Source organism: Nomascus leucogenys, chromosome 6, assembly GCF_006542625.1.
Source record: "Nomascus leucogenys isolate Asia chromosome 6, Asia_NLE_v1, whole genome shotgun sequence".
NCBI lineage: Eukaryota > Metazoa > Chordata > Mammalia > Primates > Hylobatidae > Nomascus > Nomascus leucogenys.
The window spans coordinates 83,430,479-83,455,314 of record NC_044386.1 but is presented as its reverse complement, the minus strand read 5'-3'; the positions used below and the strand labels follow the sequence as shown (position 1 = coordinate 83,455,314).

General features: G+C 40.7%; 1 protein-coding gene across 4 annotated transcripts in view; it reads left to right on the top strand.

Annotated features, from left to right (window-relative positions):
• Positions 1–24,836, top strand: part of CSNK1G1 (casein kinase 1 gamma 1) — a 215,469-nt gene that overhangs the window by 145,643 nt on the left and 44,990 nt on the right. For all 4 annotated transcript variants that reach the window (XM_030814545.1, XM_030814544.1, XM_030814543.1 and 1 more), the window contains exons 5-6: positions 18,381–18,532; positions 20,962–21,196. In XM_030814545.1, coding sequence (XP_030670405.1) covers positions 18,381–18,532; positions 20,962–21,196 — 387 coding nt within the window. The remainder of the gene's footprint in view (positions 1–18,380; positions 18,533–20,961; positions 21,197–24,836) is intronic.

Below are 24,836 nucleotides of genomic sequence, written 5' to 3'. Positions count from 1 at the left end.
TGGGAAAATAATCATTTTGGAGAAAAACCTTCTTTGAGCCTCTATTAAGAGAGGCAGCCCCCTCTCATACTTTGAGGGGGTTTGGAATGATGAGTTGAGGTTTAAAGCAACATCTGCCTAACTTTTACGCTCTGAGGACCTGCTCCTCTCTGTGTGAGTGGCCTATTTGAAATAAGTAAATATTAGGGCAACAGCAACCTAATTTTATTTTATATTTTATTTTTTATAATATTTTATATTTATTTTTACAGCCTCATGTTAAAAACAAAAAGTTACAATCCTGTTCTCTGGGTAAAGGGTGAGGGGGGTGTTTGAAAATATCTGAGCAGCACTAATGTCACAGTTTCATCTTAGGGAGCAGAACTTAAATATAAAAGTGTGCCTGATTTGGTGAGTTAGTAGCAAGAACCTGATCAGTATATGAAAACCAGCCCTATCTTATGGAACAAATGTCAGATGAGGAAAAGTATGGTGTGGTCATCTTTTCCTTTGAGAGAAGAAGCGGGAGGGAGAGAGATTTCAAATCTACCTACATTGTCAGGAAACATTTTAAAAGGATATTTAAATGTTTCCATTGATGTTGTAGCTTAAGTCCAGTCTGTGGCAAATGCTTAATTTTGTGAAGAAAAAAATAGGAAGAGTTGTTTCATTTATTGGACTTGGAGAGGTATAATTCACATACTCAGTACTAATAATTTCTAGTCTTAAATGGAGCTTAAATAGTGATACTATGAATTTCCATCTCTTCTTCCAAGGGTGAAATATCAGGACCTCAGCCTTTTGCTACGCTGGTTTGCAAAAAACAAAAACAAAACCCTAGTATTTCTGAGGCCCGACTTCTGGACCAGGACGAACTTTCCAGTTGTGTGTCCTTTGTAATTTCCGTAAAGTTTTAGGACATTTCTGATACTATGGCTAACAATGTACCCTACTGCATGATGAAATATAAGCAAGTGATATTCATATATAATGCTGTAAGAGACTTGCTTATCTTTTAGGGCCAGACCTCCTGTGGTCCTTCCCTGCCTCTTTAAATTCTCAAATAGTTCTAAATCACCTGAGCCACATAGAGTAATTGCCTTTAATTACATTTATAAAATTTTAGAGAATTTTGCACTGGGGAAAGGAAAATGTAAAAAAAGAGAGAGAATCTGTCCTTTTCCCTCCTGCAAAAGAAAAACACTTCTATTTTACACATTTTGGACAAATAATTTCCTTAATTGCAAATAGACTGTTGTAAGTTTATTATAGAAATTGTTTGGTCTTCACACATCCCACGGTAACACAAAGTACTGACACCTTTTCAGCGCATCATTTTGCAAAGTGCAGAACTGCTTGAGGTTATTTGCGCAGTGTGAAGGTAGAATTTGCTGCTTAGATTTTGTTTCCTTTTAAAGGGCTTCATGAAAAATAGAAGGTAAGGTTCTAGAAATACACCCATGTAACTTACATATAAGTGAATTGGACTGAAGAGTTGTGATTAGTTATAGGAAATCGATATAGTGCTTATGCAGGCAGAGGTTTCAAAAAGGTGGATCACCAAAACCTGTCAGTGGGAGCTTGCTTGGAAATAGACACAGACCCTGAAGGTTCTGGTGCTATTTTCTCCCTTTAATTCTATGTCACATTTTGACCTTTTTTTGGGTCTTTACTCATGTCTCTCTTACTGTATACCTGTATGTTTCTCTTCCATCCGTATTCTCACAGCCATTTTTCTGGCACTGAGTAGAGCTTTTAGTGGCTGCCCTTAGAGAATGCTTGTTTAAGGAGGTCAAAGACAAGGGAAGACTCAGTCTAAAATAAGGTCTAGAAGTAAGCTCAGTGACCCTCAAAGGACTGACCACAGCCCTTAGTCACTCTTCCTCCTAGCTCATAGTATGTCAAGGTTAATCATTTAGAAGGGAGGTAACATTTAGCATTCCCAAAGCTGTGGAGTACTGTGGAATGAAGAAGGTGAGTCATTGAAGAGAATTATTCCTATGATTATGAGAAGGCAGAATTATGTATCTACTGTATTATATTAAAACTTAACTAGTTCCTTTCCAGTATCTGTCAGTGTCATTGGTAAGAAAACATTTCCTTAAGTTCCAGTAACAAACTATTTAAAGATAGATAACTCCTTGTGCCTACTATCATAATAGTAATCTAGCTGCTATCTAAGCCCTTTTATATTTGTAGAATATAAGTTATCTGTAAGTGTGCTTGGAACAAAAACCAATAAAAAGATCAATTTTTAACATTTGTGACCAATTATATTGTCATTTTCTTTCTACAAAAGTAATTTATATTCCATACGTTAAAAGAAGAGTTTGTCAGCTCTGCATGATTCCGCATTCTTGTGCTTTCAGCAGTCTAACACACTTTTAACATTTTTCTGCATTTTCTTTTCTTTATACTTCATATTGCCTTAAAGCCAGCCTGTAGGTAATCTCTTCTACATTAGTGATAATGCAAGGAGATGAAGTTTTCACTAACAAAACACTACACATCACTGTGTTTATAGCTAGCACTATGCTGGGTAATTTGAGGGCCAAAGAATTATAAATAAGATGATCTCTGCCCTTCAGGACACTAGAGTCATTGGAAGGAAAATGTAATATTTACTGAGCTTACAGTATGTTCATGGTAGGACAGTAAGGTTAATGGTAGGACAATAATGGTAAGTAACTGTAACACAAGCTAAAACAGTAGAATGTTATATATTTTTAAAATGCATATAAAATGAGGAAGTTCTGAAAGAAAAAAATGGTTTCTAATTTTGAGAGAGAGAAAAGGTTTTATAGAGAGAGTGGCATGTATGGGGCTGAGCTTTAAAAAAGGACTATGATTTATTTGGACATATAAAAATGGAAGCGTAAGGAAAGCTTTCCAAGTACAAAAAATAAACCACGGCCCAGAGGCTGCTATGTCTCTGTTCATGCATTTATTAAAGAGATACTCTTGAGCATCCCACTTGGTTTAAGTACTATTCTAAGCTAAGTCTTAGGGATACAGTAGTGAACAAGATAGGCACAGCACCTAATATATATAAGAGCAAGACCTCATCTCCAAATATATATATATTTATATTTATATAAATATAAAAATATATAAATATATATATAATATATATATTTGGAGATGAGGTTTTGCTCTATCACCTAGGCTGAAGTGCAGTGGTGTCATCACAGCTCACTGCAGCCTCAACCTCCTGGGCTCAAGAGATTCTCCTACCCCCAGCTTCCTGAGTAGCTGGGACCACAGGCATGCATCACATGCCCAATTAATTTTTTTATTTTTTGTAAACATGAGGTCTCCCTATGTTGCCCAGGCTAGTCTCGAACTTTTGGCCTCAAGCAATCCTCCTGCCTCAGCCTCCCAAAGTGCTGAGATTGCAGATATGAGCCACCGTGCCCAGGCTTAATTAATGTTCTAAAAGGAATATAACCTGCGATTTTGTTTTATTTTATTTTTTATTTATTTATTTTTTTGAGACAGATTCTTGCTCTGTCACCCAGGCTGGAGTGCAGTGGCGCGATCTTGGCTGACTGCAAGCTCCACCTCCTGGGTTCATGCCATTCTCCTGCCTCAGCCTCCTGAGTAGTAGTTGGGACTACAGGCACCCACCACCACGCCTGGCTAATTTTTTTGTATTTTTTAGTAGAGACGGGGTTTCACTGCCTGGCCTCGATCTTCTGACCTCGTGATCCACCCGCCTTGGCCTCCCAAAGTGGTGGGATTACAGGCGTGAGCCATTGCGCCCGGCTGCCATTTTATTTTTAAATACCCCCATAGACCTGAGTACTCAAGTAATGGGGACTGTAGTGCTAAATGTTGAAAATAGGTCCAGGCCTAGAGTCAGAATAGGAACCAAAGAAGATTTAGAACTCTGGCAGTTTGGGAAGGATGAGGTGGGAGAACTGCTCGAGCCCAGGAGTTCAAGACCAACCTGGGCAACCTAGTGGGACCCTGTCTCAACAAAAAATTAAAAATTAGCCAGGCATGGTGTCACACGTCTATAAGTCCCAGCCACTCAGGAGGCTGAGGAGGGAATATTGCCTGAGCCTGGGAAGTCAAGGCTGCAGTGAGCCATGGTTTGTGCCACTGCACTCTAGCCTGGGTTGTAGAGTGAGACCCTGACTTAAAAAAACAAAAACAAAAACTGGCAATTTGGCACTATATACTAAAATGTTAACTATGCAAGCATTTGACTCAGCATTTCCTCTTTAAGGAATTAACATTGAAGATATATTTACGGGGCAGGGCATAGTGGCTCACGCCTATAATCCCAGAACTTTGGGAGGCCAAGCACCTCCGGTGATCTGTCTGGCCAACATGGTAAAACCCTGTCTTTACTAAAAATACAAAAATTAGCTGGGCATGGTGGTGCATGCCTGTAATCCCAGCTACTCCAGAGGCTGAGACAGGAGAATCCCTTGAACCCGGGAGGTGGAAGTTGCAGTGAGCCGAGGTCGCGCCACTGCCCTCCAGCCTGGGCGGGTGACAGAGTGAGACTCTGTCTAAAAAAAAAAAACGCATTTACAAACATGCCCAAAAATATAGGCATAAGGATTTTTTTTTGTGGTATTGCATGCCTATTTGTCTAGATGCTTTTATTTGCAAAGAGTAGAATCCTAGTTCAAGCTCACTTGAGAGAGGGAGAGGAGAATTTCTTGGTTCACAGAACTGAGAAGTCAAAAGCGTTCTCACTTCAAGCCATCCAGATACAGGACTAATAATGTCCTTGGTCCATAGGTATGTGATACATTTGCATCTCTTTTTTTCTCACCTCTTCTTTGTCTGCATTAGCTTCGTTCTCAAATAGGCTTTCTCCATATGGTGGTCCCTGGCAACTCCAAGCTGAGCTGCTTTCAGTTTAGTGATCAGGGAGAGAGAGAGAGAGAGAGAATACTCCTCCTTTTCTATAGTTCCACAAAAGTCCTAGAGTTGACTCTTGTTACATGAGAGACATGGCACCCATTCCTGAGCCAGTTTTCCCAGGCAGGCAGATAGAGTATTCTCATTAATTGGGCTTGTAGCATCCTCGGGATGGCGATGGGAGGTGGGTTGCCCCCACTTTAACCACATGAAATAACACTGGGGAAATGGTACTTTCCCACTGTAAGAATAAGGTGGTGTTATCAGAAGGAACGAAAGGATGCAGACCAGGCGAAAGCAATAGGTGTTCACTATAATATATATTTCTAATTAACACATGGAAACAGCATAAATGCCCATCAGTAGGGGGAAAGTTAAACAGATATGATACATGGTGGAATACTATTCTACTACTATTAATATGTAGCTATTAAAATGAATACTACTATTATACTACTATTAATATGTAGCTATTAAAATGAATACTACTATTAATATGTAGCTATTAAAATGAATAAGGTAGGTCCATGTTGATAAGAAAAAATATCCACTCTGTAGTATTTTTCTTTTTCTTTTTCTTTTTTTTGAGACAGAGTCACACTCTGTCGCTCAGGCTGGTGTACAGCAGTGTGATCTCAGCTCACTGCCAACTGCTGCCTCTGAAGCTCAAGTGATCATCTCGTCTCAGCCTCCCAAGTAGCTGGGACCACAGACACACACCACCACACCTGGCTAATTTTTTGCGGTTGTGGTAAAGACAGGGGTTTCACCATGTTGCCCAGGCTGGTGTTGAACTTCTGAGCACAAGCAATCCACCTGCCTTGGCCTCCCAGAGTGTTCGGATTATGGGCATGAGCCACCATGTCTGGCCCATGCTATAGTATTAAATTAAAAATGAAGTTGCAGTACACTATTCTTAATCATGTGCCTTTGTGGTTGTGAATACTTTTTCTTTTTCTTTTCTTTTTTTGAGATGGAGTCTTGCTGTGTTGCCAGGCTGGAGTACAGTGGCATGATCTCGGCTCACTGCAACCTCCGCCTCTGGGGTTCAAGTGATTCCCCTGCCTCAGCCTCCCGAGTAGCTGGGAATACAAGCATGCGCCACCACGCCCAGCTAATTTTTTGTATTTTTGTGAGACGGGGTTTCACTAGAATGGTCTGGATCTCCTGACCTTGTGATCCACCTGCCTCGGCCTCCCAAAGTGCTGGGATTATAGGCGTGAGCCACCGTGCCCAGATGTGAATACCTTTTCTTTATATGCTTTTTACTGCTTTGGTTTGCTGTTATGTTTGGTTGTCTAAAAATGGGTAATATAGATATCCATGCTATATCTGTCTATCACTTTTATAATTTAAAAAAGTAATGCCCCAGGTGGTTCCTGTTCCAGACCAGAACTGGAATTGACAAGGCTTGAGAACCACAGAGAGGTGGACAGGAAAGGTGAAATGATAGTGTTTGTGGAGCTGATTTTAAAATAATGGGGGAGAGGGCAAGAAAATTTCTTAAAAATTAAAAATAAGGGAAGGCAAAAGGGTGAGTAGGACAAATCAAGCTGCCTGTGGAGCATAGTGGGGGATTTATGTACTGGAAAGGTGATAAAGAATTGGTGGAAAAAAAAAAATGTTAACCAAAAGGGCAGGACATAGGGTTTGGAAGATTTGGGTTGGGCAGCATGGAGAATAATTCTGGCAACAACACAGATGAAAAAGAACATTAAGAGTAAGAGAATGTTTATACTGTTGGTGGGACTGTAAACTAGTTCAACCATTGTGGAAGTCAGTGTGGTGATTCCTCAGGGATCTAGAACTAGAAATACCATTTGACCCAGCCATCCCATCACTGGGTATATACCCAAAGGACTATAAATCATGCTGCTATAAAGACACATGCACACGTATGTTTATTGCGGCACTATTCACAATAGCAAAGACTTGGAACCAACCCAAATGTCCAACAACGATAGACTGGATTAAGAAAACATGGCACATATACACCATGGAATACTATGCAGCCATAAAAAATGATGAGTTAATGTCGTTTGTAGGGTCATGGATGAAACTGGAAATCATCATTCTCAGTAAATTATCGCAAGGACAAAAAACCAAACACCGCATGTTCTCACTCACAGGTAGGAATTGAACAATGAGAACACATGGACACAGGAAGGGGAACATCACACTCTGGGGACTGTTGTGGCGTGGGGGGAGGGGGGAGGGATAACATTAGGAGATATACCTAATGCTAAATGACGAGTTAATGGGTGCAGCACACCAACATGGCACATGGATACATATGTAACAAACCTGCACATTGTGCACATGTACCCTAAAACTTAAAGTATAATAATAATAAATAAATAAATAAATAAAAGGGTAAGAGAATGCAGGCAGCTTAGTGTAGAGAAGAGAACAGTGAATCTGGAATTGAGAGATTTGGTTGTATTATTTGGGAACCTAGGAAAGTTCACACAATATTTCTCAGGGTTTTTATTTCATCTGTAAAATGGGGTCTTTAGTACTTCCTGTTTTTCCTCACAGGATGACCATGAGATTCAAGTGTGGTAGGAAAAGACTACTTAGGTGAAGAAAAGACCGTGTATTTCCAAGTTAAACGGGACCAAAATAAAGAATTTGTTTACAAATTGAGAGGGAGAAGATAAGGATAGGAAGAAGTTACTGGACTTCCTTTCATATTAGATGATTTAGATGTCTAATTTTTTTGGTCATTTAATCTGTTTGGATGGGCAGGTGCTGTTTTGAGAGAGGAGAAGATGTTTGTGTGTAGTTTTCAGTGCTGTTAACTGAAATAAGTAATTCTGCATAGTTGTTTACCTACATATGGGAACAGCAAGATAAACTGTAGATACCATTTACAATCATCATGGAAGATTTAAAATACATAGAAGTCAATGTAGAAATATTGCAACTCTGAATTTAGTTGGAGTATTCGCACTTGTGGCTTGCCCAACAGAACTGTCTTTTAAAAGTATTACCATGAAATGTAAGCAAGAACTCAGAAAAATCAATTGTGTTAGTATTCTGTGCACATTTTAAATCCACTGAATTTGCTTTGCTCTGTATGTATTGTGTGTATTTCAGCATTTTGAGGAAAGCATTAGGCATTCCAAATAGAAAACTCAAGTGCCATCACATTGAGTTGTAGTTATTAATTTACTTAGTACTTATTTTAACCATATCTACCATATGCTTGGACCGGTGCTAGGTGCTGACATACAAAAAATTAACACACAGTAGTTGCTGCCTTCAAATAGCCTTCTGTTAGTAGGGAAGACAGACACATGGATAAAGAAAGTGTAATGGGACCGGGGCACGATTGTCAGGAAGGGGATCACTGTACTTTGGGTAACCTCATTTTTTCCTTTTCATTCCTTCTAGATGCTTGCTAGAACCTTCTTGACTGTTTAGTTGTTAATTGTTCAGGTGTGTTTTAAGAAGAATCAGGTGTCTTTTCTTAGGTTTTGAGGCAGATTTTGAAATTCAATAGATATTCCATCTTTTTATCTTAAATCGCAGGAACTACAGTACTAAGGAAGGTGGAAAAATGTCAAATACTGGGTTTTTTAATCTCATGAATTTACCATCTGAGTAAAGTTAGTCTGTTAGTAACTCAGCTGAGCTGAGTTAGTCTTTTTTTTTTTGAGATGGAGTCTTGCTCTGTCACCAGGCTGGAGTTCAGTGTTGCGATCTTGGCTCATTGCTGCCTCCACCTCTTGGGTTCAAGCGATTCCCCTGCCTCAGCCTCCCTAGTCTGGGACTACAGGCGTGCACCACTACGCCCAGCTAATTTTTTGTATTTTAGTAGAGACGGGGTTTCTCCATGTTGACCAAGATGGTCTTGATCTCCTGACCTCATGATCCGCACACCTTGGCCTCCCAAAGTGCTGGGATTACAGGCGTGAGCCACTGCACCCAGCCGAGTTAATCTTTTTGGAAAGGGAAAGGACTTTACTCCTCTGCCCCTACCCCACCTCCAATACACAACACACTTTTACCTATTTTTATTTTGGGCCAGGCACAGTGGCTCACGTGCCCAGCACTTTGGGTGGCCAAGGTGTTACCAGATGGAAAGTCTTGACTGTGAGTTGTCCAAGTTCTTGGTGCATTGAGCAAAGAATTGAACAAAACGCACAAAGCAATGGAAGACGAAGGCATAGATTTATTGAAGTGAAAGTACACTCCACAGAGTGGGAGCGGGCTTGAGTAGGTGGCTCAAGAGCCCTGATTGTAATGTTCCTTGGGGTTTTTATTGAATTAAAAGAGTATGGTAGGCCAGGAGCGGTGTCTCACGCCTGTAATCCCAGCACTTCGGGACGCCGAGGCAGGTGGATCACCTGAAGTCAGGAGTTCGAGATCAGCCTGGCCAACATGGTGAAACCCTGACTCTACTAAAAATATAAAAATCAGCTGGATGTGGTGACAGGCACCTGTAATCCCAGCTACTTGGGAGGCTGAGGCAGGAGAATCACTTGAACCTGGGAGGCAGAGGTTGCAGTGAGCCGAGATCACGCTATTGCACTCCAGCCTGGAGGACACGAGTGAAACTCTGTCTCAACAACAACAACAACAAAAGATCATGGTAACACGTCTAAGTACCTTTAGAGGCTTCTGATAGGTTATGCCCTATGGAAATGAAGGATTCTGCCCTAGACCAATCAGAGGCAGGATTCTGTCCAGGACCAGTCAGAAGCAAGATTCTGCCCAGGACCAATCAGAGGCATCTCACCTATGGCATATATGCATATGAAGGTCCCAGAATGGACCAAAACCAGACATTCCCATTCCTGACATAGGGGAGGGGAGGTTCGGAGAGGGATGGGCCTTTGGCCCCTTATGACTTGGTTGTGAACAGGTGGGGTTTTCCTCTTAGTCCCATTCCAAGAAGGCAGCCATAGGTTGGCCTTAGGTTTACTGTTTCCAGACCCTATTCTCCTGCCTCAGAGGCAGGTGGACCACTTGAGGCCAGGAGTTTGAGACCAGCCTGGCTAACATGGTGAAATCCCAGCTCTACTAAAAATGCAAAAATTAGCCAGGCATGGTAGTGCATGCCTGTAATCCCAGCTACTCAGGTGGCTGAGGCAAGATAATCACTTGAACCCAGGAGGTAGAAGTTGCAGTGACCCAAAATTGTACCACTGTACTCCAGCCTAGGCAACAGAGCAAGACTCTGTCTCCAAAAAAAAAAAAAAAAAAAAAAGGAAAGTGTCTTTTGGATTCTATCTACTATAGAAGAAATCTGTCCTGTCTTGGGCTTTCTTTTCTGACTCCTTTTGGGTAAATAAAATGTTAAGCCTGCTTTAAGGCTGAAGGCATTCATAATTGTGTGTATGTAATACAGACACTGTTAAAGCTCAATGTCTGTGGCTCAGAAATGTGAAATTATTCCTCTTCTTTTGCCTTTCCTCACTGCCTCTTCCCCCACCATACAAATTTGAGCTCGTGTTAGCAGCCTATGTTTGGCAGTATTCCAGTTCCCAGGAGGCCTTTAAACAAGATGATTGTAAAACATTTTTCATTATAGGACAGACAAAGTGATCCTGTTTTCTTAATTCTGGGCCTAGCTGTTTTTGTTAGTAAACCAGCATTTTGAGTAAATTCATATGTTTAACTGGTTCATGTTGCAAAGAGACATTTTTCGGAGTCAGAGACATGACAGGGATTGTTTGTTCTTTTTTAAAAAAGAAATACTACGTATTATCTCATATCTTTGTAATAATGCATTGTTTTATGGGTTTATTCTCTGAGTTTTAAAGGCTACGTTTCCATTTTTCCCTTTCATTACTTACAATGGAATAATGTCTCATTTATCTGCCTATTTCTAATTTCTTGCTAAGAGTACATGTTTAATATTATTTTCTTTAATGATAATTGCCCATGTATTATAATAATAATTGCCTGATCCCTCAGAAACATTACAGAGCATTTAGTAGTTGTGCTAGAAACTATTACTATTGATGGGGCTGAGAAGAGAATTAATTTAATTTGGGAGAAAAATTATTCTGTTTTCTTTAAACATTAAAAAATAAACTATATAAACAAAGCAAAAGAGTGGGCTTGCCAAAGTTGTTGTCCTTCAAAGTTAGGTAATTTAGTTTTTAAAAAAGAATGAAAGACTAATTATCAGACAATAATAGGATCAAATTACCAAAACCTTTGAGGTGGTTCTATTTCAGTTCTCAACCTGATGTGCATTTTAAAATATCTCTACTTAGAGTAGTTATGGTTCATAATGTGTTGTAGATTGTTTTTAGATAACAGCTCGGATGATAAAAGCAGCCATTTTCCTTGAATTGGTTTATTTAACTCAAGTTAAACTTCATACAGACTGAAAATTGGCTCTAGTGTTCTACATTCATTGCCTATTCTGTGCAGCTTGATGTATGTGTGAGCCATATGTCCAGCAGGGTTTATAACATCATGTTATTGATGATGGAAAGGCTGTTTCATGGTACTAAGAAAAATATACAAGATAACATATGTACTGTATATGTAACCTTGCAGTTTGGTTTATAAGAGATTTAACCTGTAGTTAAAGGAAAGATAATGAAATCTATTGGAAATCCTTCAGAAAAGGAAAATTCAGTAGTCACTTCTTTAGTTTCCAGGTTTCTATGCAGTTTACCAATTTAGGAGGGGGAGACCTCATTTCCAGAGCAGATGAGAGATTATAAAACTGTTAATACCTTAGTTTCCAATATACCATTGATCAAAGACTCCAGCACATATCTTCCTTGCCTGAGTCTCCCACTTCCTTTCCATTCCCTCATAATTATTTATAGAAAGTACCTGTTTACTGCATGTGTACCTTATGTTGCACTTAAGGATCTGCCCTTCTCCCCAGTCTCATTAAAGGATTTCATAGCATAATGTGGATTAATTTAAAATTTCTTAAGCAGTAGATTAGAGATGTCTCTGCAAAAGAAGAATGAAATATACAGGATTTTTTGTTTTTTCATTTCAGTGCAGCCCGGCTGATAAGCTGTTACTGTGTGGTAATCTCTGACCAAAGAGGCAGACTTTCTTAGTGTGCCTGTGTTTGTGTCTTTTACCACCAGCACAGACCACTTTATGGGCACTCATGCGAAAAACCAGGCTCAGAGTAGAACTTGCATGGGGAGCTTTCTGTACAGATAGTTCTAATAAATTACAGCTACATCTCCCAAAGAAACATTTATTCTCAAAGGTATATTTTCTATAAGAAAATAACTAAGAAACATTAAACAGAGAAATCTTTTTAACTTGCCTTAAAATTCTTTTCTTCAAAAGGTATTGAGTCCAGTTGTTTTGATCTGAAATTTTCACTGTATTCTGAATCCTTATGATGTATTAATCATAAAACAAAGCAAAACCCTTTATTTCTACTCTCTAGATATAGTGTTTTTCAGCTGAGGTTACACATCAGCATCACTTGTGGAGCAATGTTTGCTTCCACTCCTAGAAATTCTGACTCAGTAGGTAGGAGGTAAAGTCACTGTATCTCATTTTGGGTATTTTTTTTTTAAGTTTTAAAGATATTTCTGATAGATACACTTGCAGTTGAGTTTCACTACCAGCTTATATTTGAATTGGTGCCACACGTTATTTCATAAAATATGGAGGTGAGTTTCATTCATAGTTCTGTGGCTTTACAAAGAGGAACCCAGAAGGTAGCTAGAAGGAAATCCTGGCCATAATAAGAATTTGGGTTTTGAAAGGAACCAGTCTAAACCCCCTCCTCTTCTTTTTGTTGTTGTTGTTGTTGTTTCTTTATTTCTTCTGAAGAGAAAAAACGGGATACATGGGCAGAACGTGCAGGTTTGTTACGTAGGTACACGTGTGCCATGGTGGTGTGCTGCACCTATTGACCCGTCCTCTAAGTTCCCTCCCCCCACCCCCCATCCACCAACAGGCCCTGGTGTGTGTTGTTCCCCTCTCTGTGTCCATGTGTTCTCAATGTTCAACTCCCACTTATGAGTGAGAACATGTGGTGTTTGGTTTTCTGTTCCTGTGTTAGTTTGCTGAGAATGATGGCTTCCAGCTTCATTCATGTCCCTGCAAAGGACATTATCTCATTCCTTTTTATGGCTGCATAGTATTCCATGGTGTATATGTACCACATTTTCTTTATCCAGTCTATCATTGATGGGCATTTGGGCTGGTTCCATGTCTTTGCTATTGTAAATAGTGCTGCAGTAAACATACATGTGCATGTGTCTTTATAGTAGAATGATTTATATTCCTTTGGGTATATACTCAGTAATGGGATTGCTGGGTCAAATGGTATTTCTGGTTTTAGATCCTTAAGGAATCACCATACTGTCTTCCACAATGGTTGAACTAATTTACATTTCTACCAGCAGTGTAAAAGCGTTCCTATTTCTCCACAGCCTCGCCAGCATCTATTGTTTCCTGACTTTTTAATAATCACCATTCTGACTGGCGTGATATGGTATCTCATTGTGTAAACCCCCTCCTCTTTACAGATAAATAAGCTAACCCAGAGAGGCTAAGGAATGTGCCAGAGTTGAAAGCAGAAGCAAATACTAGATCTAAGACTCTGACTTGAGCTCTTTCTATCTCGGACCTTGACCCTCTCCTAGAAATGCTTCAAAGTCACTCAGTGGTCTAGAAGTTGCTTTGAGCATCCCAAAGCCTGCCAGTGTGTTGTGAGGTCTCAGGGTACTTAATAAAAGCAATAATGCAGCGAGCAGGAACTCTTAATTCTTCAAAGTTCCTAGGTAGGAGTAATAGGTGACATTATAGTTAGAAATTGTAGATATTACTCAAAATCCCTTTGTGACTTCGTTGTAAACATGGAAACTTCTGGCAAAAGATAATCTAGATTTGATACTAAGGATTATTAAGAAAAAGGTCAGTTGTCTCATTTAAACTGAACCTTAAGTATTGGCAACAAGTGTAGGAAATTATGCCAATATTATATTTCTAAGCAAGCCTGACTTTTAGCTGGTACTTTAGAAAGAGGATATTATGCCCAGATTTGCAATTTAACCAACGAATGGAGTAATATGTTTATTAATTAGGATTAGAGTTGGCTGCTTTTTAAAAATCCAAATACAAGTAGCTCAGTCAAGGTGGAGATTGATTTTTCTTTTTGATAAAAAAAGTCCAGAGAGAAGAAAAGTCCAACATTGGCATGGTTACTCCACAGCCATCAGGGACTTAGGTTCTTCTCTTTTTTGCTCCATCTATTCTTGGCACTACTTTACATCGTCAAGATGTCTGGTGACTCTAGATGGCTTCTGGACCTTTAGAAGATCACACCTTTCACCTTTCATTCTAGCCATCTCTCTTGCAAGAATTTTTTTAGAATTATACACTCAGTGGCCAGGCGCGGTGGCTCATGCCTGTAATCCCAGCACTTTGGGAGGCCAAGGCAGGCAGATCACTTGAGGCCAGGAGTTTGAGACCAGCCTGGCCAACATGGTGAAATCTCATCTCTACCAAAAACTAAAAAAAAAAAAATTAGCCGTAGTCTGTAGTCCCAGCTACTCAGGAGGCTGAGGCAAGACTAAAACTAAAAACAAAATTAGCTGAGTCTGTAGTCCCAGCTACTCAGGAGGCTGAGGCAAGAGAATGGCTTGAACCCAGGAGGCAGAGGTTGCACTGATCTAAGATCATGCAACTGCATTCCAGCCTGGGCAGCAGAGCAAGACTCTGAATAAAAAAAAAAAAAAAAGAATTATACACTCATTTCTGCTTCCATCTCATTGGTCTTTCCTAATTGTCAAGGGAGGCTGGAGTTACAACTGGGCAAGTTGCTATTTGCAACAATTAGAAGTTCTGGGCCAGGCATGGTGGCTCATGCCTGTAATACTAGCACTTTGGGAGGCTGAGTTGGGTGGATCACTTGAGGTCAGGAGTTCAAGACCAGCCTGACCAGCAAGATGAAACTTCGTCTTTACTAAAAATACAAAAATTATCCACGCATGGTGGCAGGTGCCTGTAATCTCAGCTACTCAGGAGGCTGAGGCAGGAGAATGGCTTGAACCCAAGAGGCGGAGGGTGCAGTGAGCTGAGACCATGCCACTGCATTCTGGCCTGAGCAACAGAGCAAGACTCTGTCTCAAAAAAAAAAAAAAAAGTTATGTTATTTTAAAAGAAGGGGAGGCTGGGCATGGTGGCTCACACCTGTAATCCCAGCACTTTGGGAGGCCAAGGCAGGCAGATCACGAGGTCAGGAGATTGAGACTATCCTAGCCAACATGGTGAAATACCATCTCTACTAAAAATTTAAAAATTAGCTGGGTGTGGTGGCACGTGCCTATAATCCCAGCTACTTGGGAGGCCGAGGCATGAGAATCACTTGAACTCAGGAGGTGGAGGTTGCATTGAGCCGAGATCGTGCCACTGCACTCCAGCCTGGCGACAGAGCGAGACTCTGTCTCAAAAAAAAAAAAAAAAAAAAAAAAGAGAAAAAAAGAAGGGGAGGGGCATCCCTGTAATCTCAGCACTTTGGGAGGTCAAAGCAGGAGGATCAGTTGAGCCCAGAAATTCAAGACCAGCCTGGACAACATAGTGGGAGCTCATCTCTGGAAAAAATTTTAAAAACTAGCCCGATGTGGTGGCATGTGCCTGTGCTCCAGCCTGTGCTCCAGCTTGGTGGCATGTGCCTGTGCTCCAGGCTGTTTGGGAGGCTGAGGCAGGAGGATTGCTTGGTCCCAGGAGGTCGAGGCTGTGGTGACCCATGGTCATACCACTGCCCTCCAGCCTGGGTGACACAGTGAGACTCTGTCTCAAAAGAAAAAAGGAGAGGGAGAATGGATATTGGGCATGCAAACAACAGGCACTGCCACAACCTGCTTTGAAGAATATAATATTTATATTAGGAAAATAACATTTTAGTAGCATTAAATCCTTATATAGGACATAAATTTAAAAGATCCCCAAACTGCATTTACCATGTGTCTGATCAATAAAAGCAGTAAATCTCTAGGACAGAGTGTTCTGCTTTGGATGTCTCAGCAGGAGTCATTGGAAACAACTATTGGGTTTTGTGTATTTTTAAAAAACTGAAAAATGACTTCTTCAAAACAACCGGGAAAAAAAGACTCTTTGAGGCCTGGCGTGGTGGCTAACGCCTGTAATCCCAGCACTTTGGGAGGCCGAGGCGGGCGGATCACCTGAGGTCAGGAGTTTGAGACCAGTCTGGCCAACATGGGGAAACGCTGTCTCTACTAAAAATACAAAAAGTAGCTGGGCATGGTGGTGTGCGCCTGTAATCCCAGCTACTCAGGAGGCTGAGGCAGGAGAATGGCTTGAACTCCAGAGGCGGAGGTTGCAGTGAGTTGAGATGGCGCCAGTGCACTCCAGCCTGGGCTACAGAGTGAAACTCCATCTCAAAAAAAAAAAAAAAAACAAAAAAAAAACCACTTCAAATTAAATCCTTTTCTCTTTTGGAGATAGGGAGAATCAAGACAACCACAAAAACAATTGAACAGATATTTATCGAACTAGCAGGAGTAATGTATATTAGAGGATACAAGCTAGTAATAAACGTATTTAAAGAAAATGTTCAAGTTGTTTAGGATTTAGGCCGGGCATGGTAGCTCACGCCTGTAATCTCAGCATTTTGGAAGGCTGAGGTGGACGGATCACTTGAGGTTGGGAGTTCGAGACCAGCCCGGCCAACATGGCAAAACCCTGTCTCTCCAAAAAATACAAAAAAAATTGCTGGACACCATGCCTGTAAACTCAGCTACTTGGGAGGCTGAGGCAGAAGAATTGCTTGAATCCAGGAGGCGGAGGTTACAGTGGGCCAAGATTGCGCCACTGCACTCCAGCCTGGGTGACAGAATGAGACTCTGTCTCAAACCAAAAAAAAAATTGTTTAGGATTTAATGAATCAAGATAGACTAATACAATATATGAAATAGTTATTAATTCCAAATATGTGAGACCTACCCTCGAGAGAAGTATGTGTTAGATGTACATCTGCCTATATCTCACCCATAGAAATAAAAAGGGAATGGGGCCAGGCACAGTAGCTCATGCCTGTAATCCCAGCACTTTGGGAGGCCAAGGAGGGAGGATTGCTTGAGCTTGGGAGTTGTTCAGGACCAGCCTGAGTAATATAGTGAGACCCCATCTCTATAAAAAATCAAAAACTTAATCTGGTGTGGTAGAGCGAACCTACAGTCCCAGCTGCTACTTGGGAGGCTGAGCTGGGAAGATCATGTTGGTCCGGGAGGCAGAGATTGCAGCGAGCCGAGATCTTACCACTGCACTCCAGCCTGGGTGACATTGAGACCTTGTCTCAAGTTAAAACACTTAGAGGCAGAAGCAAACAATAATCTACAACATATACAACTATAGACCACCATATACATAAATGTATAAGATGGGAATGTTTCTGCTCTATGAAACCAGTTAATTTTTTAAGTGTTCTATAATCTTTTTTTTTTGAAATGGAGTCTCGCTCTGTTACCCAGGCTGGAGTGCAGTGGCGCCATCTCAGCTCACTGCAACCTCCACCTCCCGAGTTCAAACGATTCTCCTGCCTCAGCCTCCTGAGTAGCTGGGACTATAGGTGTGCGCCACCACTCCCAGCTAATTTTTGTATTTTCAGCAGAGACAGGGTTTCACCATGTTGGCCAGGCTGCTCTCAAACTCTTGACCTTGTGATCCACTCACCTCAGCCTCCCAAAGTGCTGGACTTACAGGCATGAGCCACTGCGCCTGGCCTCTGTAATCTTATTTAATATCTACTATTCTCATGGTACCAGTTATATATTTAGTGAATGCCTCATATTTACAATGTACTTTATAAAGGAAATTTATTCACAATTTGCCACTTAGGTGAGAAAGTCTGGATTTTGGCTTCTTAATAGCTATGAATTTCAGATCTGGGGAAAACCCAGCCTTGTGTTTTTTCCCCCTTTTCCTTTCATCAGTACTTATCAGCAACCAAACACTAAGTGTCTGTTGACTTTTCTCCAGCTGATAGAAAACAAAAAACTACAGAGACTCCCTGTGAAAAGAGGGGCAGTTGTGCTGGCCTGGGGCCAGGCTGCACTCTCTGTGACCTTGCCTCTTCAGTCTGAGTTGTCCATAGGGCAACAGTTCCAAATAGCCCATGTTGCTATGGCAGTAAGCATAGAGAGTGCTCATGAACCAGCTAATGTAACAAGTTCTGTTAGCCTGGCCTTTGAGCTCAGTGAGCCATCCTTTGAGCCTTTTATGATACTGTACTTTCAGGCATCCTTTTGGGAAGATCCAATGGATCAGGGACCGTTCTCTATCTTATAGCAGTGGAAATGTTTTTGGCACTGTGGTATTAAATAACTACTCATTTGAACATATTGTGCAATGACTTAGCCTTTCCCATCATTATTAGTTCCCATTGAAGCTGTTGTGCTCAGTTTAAGTTTCCAGTAGGGACTATGAAAGCAAATGGAAATCTCACAAATTGTACTTTTAAAAATATTTTATTCAGTGCTAATACTGTTATCTCATATTTTGGCTTTTGTGTCTCCCACTCTATACCCCCATTTCCCCTCTGCTTTCAGGTGAAGGTCTCCCACAGGTGTATTACTTTGGACCATGTGGGAAATATAATGCCATGGTGCTGGAGCTCCTTGGTCCTAGCTTGGAGGACTTGTTTGACCTCTGTGACCGAACGTTTACTTTGAAGACGGTGTTAATGATAGCCATCCAGTTGGTAAGTTGGAATTGCTATTCTAGAAGAGAATAGGCTGGTTCCTCAGCCACATCCTTGTGGGCCTTTTGGTGATTTACTAGCTGTAGCAACACATCAAGAATTAGTACTCACAGGCTTGATGGCATTCTGGGAAGCTGGCTGGGGCAAAAAGGGTAAATTCAGAGAAATCACACTACATCTGCAATTTGCTCTATTTTAAGACTTTGCACCTTGGAGCAATGCTCTGCCCTTAACTGAAGAGGAAGTATATAATTTAGATTAGGGAGAAAGAGGACGATTAGATGGAGTTGTAAAAATGTGAATAATTTATTTGATTTTGTTTTGTTTTGTTTTGTTTTTCGTTTCTGAGACAGGGTCTCTGTCACCCAGGCTAGAGTACAGTAGCATGATCATAGCTCACTGCAACCTCAAACTCCTAGGCTCAAGCGATTCTCCTGCCTCAGCCTCTCCAGCAGCTAGGACTGCCGGTGCCATGCCAGCTCATTAAAAAAAAAAAATGTTGTAGAGACAGACTCCCACTACGTTGCCCAGGCTTGTCTAGACTGGTCTCAAGCGGTCCTCCCACCTCGGCCTCCCAATGTGCTAGGATTACAGGCATGAACCACTGCACCCAGCCTATTTATGTGTTTTAAATATAGCTGTAAGGTTTTGTCATGTCCTATTTCTCCCTTCACTGTTGCAACCAAGAAAAGATTGATATTTGCACTAACACTCAGATTCAAAATTATGTGACTAGGAATTTGCTGTAGTTCTCTGGCCTCCAGTTCTCTGAGAGACAAATTTCAGCTGAAGAGGCAGCTCTTGTAGCTCCTACCAAATTATACACCAATACCAGTGTAAGAAGCAGGTCCAACAGTTCCTTTGAGAAGTTTGTCACAAGCCCTTTGGGGAAGGATGCAAATATATCTTCATTTGTTTGAAATAGTAATGGTCTCTCCCACTGTCCTATAAAAATTTGGAAATGTTAGATAATTGACTTTGACTTTTGAGCCCCAAATTCAAATATCTGAGCTTCTCTTTCTCTACTAAAAGTTAGTAGAAAAGGGCTGGGCATGGTGGCTCACGCCTGTAATTCCAGCACTTTGGGAGGCCAAGGTGGGCGGATCATGAGGTCAGGAGATCGAGACCATCCTGGCTAACATGGTGAAACCCCGTCTCTACTAAAAATACAAAAAATTAGCCGGGCGTGGTGGGGAGCACCTGTAGTCCCAGCTACTCGGGAGGCTGAGGCAGGAGAATGGCGTGAACCCAGGAGGCGGAGCTTGCAGTGAGCTGAGATCGTGCCACTGCACTCCAGCCTGGGCGACAGAGCAGGACTCTGTCTCAAAAAAAAAAAAAAAAAAAGTTAGTAGAAAAGCTTAGTAGATAGAAATACTTAATAAAATTTGAAATACTTTTATGATTATTATTTTTGGTTATATTTAACTTAACATAAAAACTGTAGCCCTGACCAGGCATGGTGGCTCATGTCTATAATCCCAGCACTTTGGGAGGCTATGGTGGGAGGGTCACTTGAGGCCAGGAGTTTGAGACCAGCCTAGGCAACATAGACCCCATCTCTACAAAAATAATCTTAAAATAAATTTAAAACAACAACAAGAATGAACTGTTTCGGCCAGGCATGGTGGCTCATGCCTGTAATCCTAGCACTTTGGGAGGCCGAGGAGGACGGATCACCCAAGGTCAGGAGTTTGAGACCAGTGTGGCCAACATGGTGAAACCCTGTCTCTACTAAAAATACAAAAATTAGCCAGGCATGGTGGCACGTGCCTGTAATCCCAGCTACCCAGGAGGCTGAGGCACAAGAATTGCTGGAACCCAGGAGGCTGAGGCTGCACTCCACCCTGGGTGACAGAGCAAGACTCCGTCTCAAAAATAATAATAATAATAATGAACTGTTTCTCTGTCTCTGCTGCTAATTAGCTATGTGATGTCAGGACAGTACTAACTTCTCTGGGCCTCACAACATTGAAAACTGGGTTGGGTAGTCTTGTCCAACTAAGGATAGGAAGATGTGGGCAGAAGGTGAATGTAGCAGTGGCATTTGTCTCAAAGGTCACCAACAGTTTGATATCCTACCTTGGAATACTTCTTTTCTCTCAAATGCTTAATTTTCTGAAGTAGCATACAAACAACTGATTTCATTTGTCGTTTGCAAATTGTGACATTATGAGGTAAAATTGAGCTATCATTTTAGCAGACCTGTACTATCCCACTTTCTTTTCCTGATCTTGATATTTGTTATGTACATATTTATAGCAAAATATTTTTTTGTTTACAAGTTAGTGAAGTGACTCTGGGTGGTGAGAGGAGATGAATTTTACTGTTATTTCAGTAATTAAAACCTTGGTCTGGTTAAAGAAACTGTTTTGATGTATTTTCCTGATATACTTCTTTAGAGTATTTCTATCATTGTGTTTCTCTTTCAGCTTTCTCGAATGGAATACGTGCACTCAAAGAACCTCATTTACCGAGATGTCAAGCCAGAGAACTTCCTGATTGGTCGACAAGGCAATAAGAAAGAGCATGTTATACACATTATAGACTTTGGACTGGCCAAGGAATACATTGACCCCGAAACCAAAAAGCACATACCTTATAGGGAACACAAAAGTTTAACTGGAACTGCAAGATATATGTCTATCAACACACATCTTGGCAAAGGTGTGTTTTTTTCTGTTCCATGAAAGGGGCAAGTCATTAGAACAGTTTATTATTCCTGTAACACTTATATCCCCATTGTGCATTACAACTTGTGGTTTTTATTGTTTCATAAGGTTAAGTGATTTTTATACATGAGAAGTTGAGACGGTAAGTTAATGACTTTTCAAAGAATCCTATAGACTATACATAGGTTCTTAATTCTTTACACTGTTTCCAAATGTTTAGTTTCTGAGCAGTGTGAGTACTTGAATTATTGTAAAAAGAGGATAGCATTTTAGTGAGTTTAGTAACAAATTTGGTATTTACTTATGTATGACCCCATATATGATAGTCCTGAAGAGGACATCAGGCTGGGTCGGCAGTGGGGAAGAGTGCCTCACTAAAAATGGAGTAGACTTCTGTTCACTGCACATAGTTCTGCACAGAAGTCTTCAAGGAAGAGCTTCTGTCTTATTCAGTGAAAATATACTTGGTTTACCATTAGTCTTGCAATTTACTCAGGATAAACAACCTGCACAAATATTGTTAAATGCTCTAATCAAGGCAGAAGACCTTACCTGTGAGGAACTAGCCCAAGGGGGAGAGTATTTGTCGGAGAAGTCTAAGGAACAGTGGGGAGACCAAGCAGGCAGAGCCCTGGGCTTATCCGCTTCAAAAAAGCTTCCCTTTTTTATGTTTCATATATTGGGCTTCCATGGAAGATTCTATTTGAAGAAAAGACTCCTAGGTGATTGAAAAAAACATGTTTGAAAATCAACATTCTAGAGAGTAGACAAGCAGAATATTCTCAGATTCCATACTCCTAGACAGAAATAATTATAAAATATTCTTAAATATGAACTATTGCACACTAAGATGTATTTTATTTTATTTATTTATTTTATTTATTTTATTTTTTTTATTTTTTTGAGATGGGGTCTCGCTCTATCACCCAGGCTGGAGTGCAGTGGCACGATTTTGGTTCACAGCAACCTCTGCCTCCTGGGTTCAAACAATTCTCCTGCCTCAGCCTCCCGAGTAGCTAGGATTACAGGCATGCACCACCACACCTGGCTAATTTTTGTCTTTTTAATAGAGACGGGGTTTCACCATGTTGGCCAGGCTGGTCTTGAACTCCTGGCCTCAAGTGATCTGCCTGCCTCGGCCTCCCAAAGTGCAGGGATTACAGGTGTGAGCCACTGTGCCCGGCATATCTATTTTATTTTTATAGACAGAATCTCACTCTCACTCAGGCTGGAGTGCAGCAGTGTGACCATAGCTCACTATAACCTCAGTCACCTGAGCTGGAGAGATCTTTCTCAGCCTCAGTAGCTAGGGCTACAGGCGCATGCCATCATGCCCAGCTAACTTTTAAATTTTTTTATAGAGACAGAGTCTCACTATGTTCCCCAGGCGTGTCTCAAACTCCTGGTTTCAAGAGATCCTGTTGCCTCTGCCTCCCAACACACTGGGATTATAGATGTGAGCCACCATGCCTGGCCTGGACATTAATAAGTATTTTAAAGACTAATGTAATATCTACTAAGTTGCCTCATTGAGTAAACTACACAGGTTATTCACCTGAGGAATTCAAGTGATAGTGAAGAGTAAAAAATGGCATTACAAAGTAGTATGATACAATTTGATTTGAAATTATGATGTTATCGAGATTTTTTCAGTAACCACATGGAAATCCTCACTTAAATAAATGTAATACTTTAAAATTAGACTAGAAGTCCTCTGGTACTTATTATCAGCGTTACTTTGGACAAGTTACTTAATCTCACTGAAACTCCTCTGTAAAATGAGGGTAATGCTTCACAGGGATATTTTGAGGGTTGAATGGATAATATATGTGAAAGCACCATGTCTGACATAGGTCTCTTGCATAGTGCTCAGCATCCCCTTCTTCCTTCACAATGACAAGTAATTTTCCATTTTACAAGGAAACAAAAACTGTATCTTAAATAATAAACTTAAGATCGTGCGGTTTAACTGACAAACTCTAGAAGTTGTTTTAATGCCCACTTCCTGGGCTCAGCCATTCGTGTACTAATTTTATTGTTCTTAAGAGGAAAGACAAGAACACAAGGGATGGGTGTTCATGTTATGTTTGTATAAGATACAGAGTAGCGGTTAAGAAAAAGGATGCAAATCCTGGCGCTCTTACTTAATAGCTATGTAATTTTGATCCAATAACCTTCTTCCCTCAGCCTCAGTTATCTCATGTATAAAATGGGTATGATAATTATGCCTGTAATATATGGTTCTGTGAGATAATGTATGTAAAATGTTTAGCATAATGCATGATAATAGTAATATCAGTCCATACTGTAATTATCCTGATTATTATTTATTCAACAAAATCTGTTTTAAGCATCTACTGTGCATCAGACTGTTTCATCTCTTGGTGTACTGCCATTCCTGCCGGAACTTTTGAGTTTACCCCCAGACTTGGCTTACTGAGTACCAGAGTTTTTCAGGTCAAATCTAACCTGTCATCATATTTCGTGCTCTCTACATTGCAGAGAATACATACAGAAAGTTGTCACTGCTTTTTAAACTCTTTCCCACGCCTCAAACAATAGAGGTTTTTGTAGGAACTCTAATGCTATTGGTTTTTAAATGTGTTGCATTTTTTGTGTTGCAATGAAGAAGAAATGACTGGGATGTGTATTTTCAAATGGCTTTGAGAAAATCACTTCTTAATTTTACGGAGGAGGAGAACAAGAGAAGTCTCCTAAACCTTGCATTAGTTGCCACATCAGAGTAGCCACACTTACTTAGTCCATTTTGTGTTGCTATAAAGGAATACCTGAGGCTGGATCATTTTATAAAGAAAAGACCTTTAAATTTGGCTCAGAGTTCTGCAAACTGTACAAGAAGCATGGCACTGGCATCTGCATCTGGTGAGGGCCTCAGGGGCCTCATGCTGCTTCCACTCATGGTGTAAGGGGAAGGGGAGCAGCCAGCATGTGCAGATCACATGGGAAGGGGGGTGCTAGGCTCCTCTCACCAACCTGCTTTTTTGGGAACTCATCCCTAAGGGAGGTCATTAATCAATTAATGAGGTATATACCCCCGTGACCCAAACACCCTCCATTTGGCCCAGTTTCGAACATTGGGATCAAATTTCAACGTGAGGTTTGTGTGTGTTGGGGGGTCCAATGGGAGGACAGAAATCCAGACCATAGTAGCCACCTTCCCACTGATTAAGCCTTTACTGAGAAGCCCAATTTATATTATTTAATGGTTGAAATTAGGGTGAGAACACTGGGTTACCTTGCCCCCTGCCTTCAACAAATATATTTAACCTAAAATCAGGGATGTTACGCATGTAAAGCAAGCACATCTTTCTGATTGGATGAAAGCACACCTTTCAACCCATCAGAAGAATTGAAGAATTTTGTGTCCTGCTGGTCTCACTGGTATTGGAAACCTTTCTTCTTTGAAAATGAAAATATTCTGCATGAAAAAATGAGGGCAGGTAGAAATAATGAATTGGACAAGTGTGGAGTGTTCAAAGTCATATGAAAATAAAGCATGCTCTGGTTTTCACTCTTATTTTTTTCCTGAAAGGCCCCAAAGGCTTAAGTTATCAGATTATTTTAGGATTTTAGAGCTGGAAAATGACTTTTCAAATTCTCCAGATTGAACACTT